The sequence below is a fragment of the Aptenodytes forsteri genome, unplaced genomic scaffold, assembly GCF_000699145.1.
Source record: "Aptenodytes forsteri isolate BGI_AS27 unplaced genomic scaffold, ASM69914v1 Scaffold26, whole genome shotgun sequence".
Lineage (NCBI taxonomy): Eukaryota > Metazoa > Chordata > Aves > Sphenisciformes > Spheniscidae > Aptenodytes > Aptenodytes forsteri.
Window position 1 is genome coordinate 946,998 of NW_008794125.1, and position 2,247 is coordinate 949,244.

The window sequence follows — 2,247 nt, forward strand, 5'->3', positions numbered from 1 at the left end:
GGCCCTGCCACAGACCCTCTGGCAGCCCTCCGACATCGACCCCCGGGCGCTGCGCAGGTGAGCGGGGAGCACGGGGGGGGGTCCCTGGGGAGCACAGCCTCCAGCCCCTTCCCCTCCCGACGGACCCGCGGCTGGAGTGCTTGGGCTCCCCAGCTCGGTGCTGTGTTTCAGTCCAGGAAAGACCCAATATTCAACCCTCAGACAGCCCGGGCTCCCCAGCTCGATGCTTATTTTTAACCAGAAAAGATGCGATACTGAACTCTGGGACAGCCCAAGCTCCCCTGCTTGATGCTTTATTTTTTTTCCAGAAAAGACCCAATATTCAACTCTCAGACAGCCCAGGCTCCCCAAGTCAATGCTTGCTATATTTTTCCCAGAAAAGCCCCGACATCCGATTCCCAAACAGCGCAGGCTCCCTGGCTCAGTACTTTATTTTTCCCAGAAAAGCCCCAACATCCAAGTCTCCGCCAGCCCACCCCGCTGCGGAGCGATTCCTGCCTGCAAAGCGCCCGACCACGCATTGCTGAGCGGCAGTCGCCCTCCTGTTACCCAAGCGTGGGCCGCAATGCTCCCCGGTGATGCCGGGCCTGATGCCCAGCTCACTGGGACACCCCGGTGGCTCCCACCCATGTGTGGTGGGTGGCTCGCACGGTGCCTCCCACCTTGTGTGGTGGGTGGCTCACACCCCACTCCGGGCATTGCCGCCGCCCCGGCAAGCCGCGTCGGGCTGTGTTTATTTGCTCTGTGTTGGCGTGTGCGGATCCGGCCGTGGCCAAATGCCCATTCCAGGCATTGCAGCGCCTGGCTGGAAGGGCTCGGTTTCCATTCAGGAAACAAAAATAAACCCCAGCTCTGCAGCGCGGGGAGGAATTCCCCCATGAAAAAAAATAAACCCGGTGCCAAAATCGGCGCCTGTCCCGGGGGAGCGCAGCCGGCGTCCTTCCCACCCGTCACCTCTCCAGCAGCGGCACCAAGCACACGCTGCCCTGGTTAAAAATAATCCCCAGGCTGGGGCCGGGAGGCTGCGGTTCCCTGCTCTGACGCTTCGGGAACTGAGACCTGGCTGGTAAATGTGCCGAAAAGGGTATAAATCACACCAAAATCACACGGTACTGGTGCAGCGGTACTGGCGGTGTTCAGGCAGCCCGGGCGCAGGGGTGCAGGCAGCGCTGCGGGCAGCCCAGGCGCGTGGGTGCGGGGTGGCGTGCAGGCAGCCTGAGCACGTGGGTGCTGGCAGTGCTGCAGGCAGCACGGGCGTGTGGGTGCAGGCAGCACGCAGGCAGCCTGGGCACGTGGGCGCGGGCAGCGCGCATGCAGGCAGCCGGGAGGGCAGCGTGCTGCGGCTGCCCTGCTGAGAGGCAATGGTGAATTAGGAAATTTTTTAGGCGCTGGGGTCTCTCGGTCCATCTGCTGCCAGTTGTCTGGCTGCTGCCGGTTCTCCGGCCGCCCCGGCCGCGCCCAGCAGCCCCGTCACCCTTTGGCCTGTTGCAAAGCTCGGCGATACCAGACCCCTCGCCCTGTGCAGAGCCCCCCCCGGCTGTGTTGCAAGCACAACCTTATTATTAGACGTCAGAGACTCCACCTGGGAGATGCTGCCGGTAGCCAGGGCAGGCAGGTTTCGGGTCTGCCTGCAGCAGGTGCTGGTGGGGGGGATGCGCGGGGGGGCAGGCAATGCCCCGGCTGGGGTTGACGTGGGGTTTGGTGCCCACAGCATCGCTGCCTACGCGGAGGCCATGCAGGTGCCCAACGTGCTGCCCCCCATCCTGCTGGATGTCTCACAGGGCTGGGAGACGTGGGGGGGCACCCAGCCCGCCACCCTCGACCTCCTCGTCAGCATCAACATGATGCACATCGCGGAGCTGCGGAGCACCGAGGTGAGCGGGGCAGGGCTGGAACCACGCCGGCCCTCGCCAGGTCCCTGTCCCCTGGTCTGGGGGTCCCAGGGCCAAGGAGGGGACTCCCGGGGGGGTGTCACCAGCCCCCTGACCCAGTCCCCACCTCTCTCTTTCCCCAGGGCCTGTTCAAGGGTGCTGGGGTGCTGCTGAAGCCTGGAGGCGTGCTCTTCACCTACGGGGTGGGTGCTGCTCGGCTGAGCACCCGTCTTGGTGCGGGAGCATCCCGCCGGGCACAGGGTGTCCCTGGGCATGCTGGGGGGGGGCAGATGGGAGGGCAGCTCTAGGCATGGTGTGGGGAGGCTGGGAAAGGGGGGGGGGCTCGGGTTTGGGGGCCCAAGCCTTTGGGGGCCCC

At 65.2% G+C, this 2,247-nt stretch overlaps 1 protein-coding gene across 1 annotated transcript in view; it reads left to right on the forward strand.

Annotated features, from left to right (window-relative positions):
• The window catches only part of METTL26 (methyltransferase like 26), a 6,692-nt gene that overhangs the window by 3,223 nt on the left and 1,222 nt on the right, over positions 1-2,247 (forward strand). Inside the window, exons 2-4 of the mRNA XM_009278221.2 lie at positions 3-57; positions 1,712-1,874; positions 2,015-2,074. Coding sequence (XP_009276496.1) covers positions 3-57; positions 1,712-1,874; positions 2,015-2,074 — 278 coding nt within the window. The remainder of the gene's footprint in view (positions 1-2; positions 58-1,711; positions 1,875-2,014; positions 2,075-2,247) is intronic.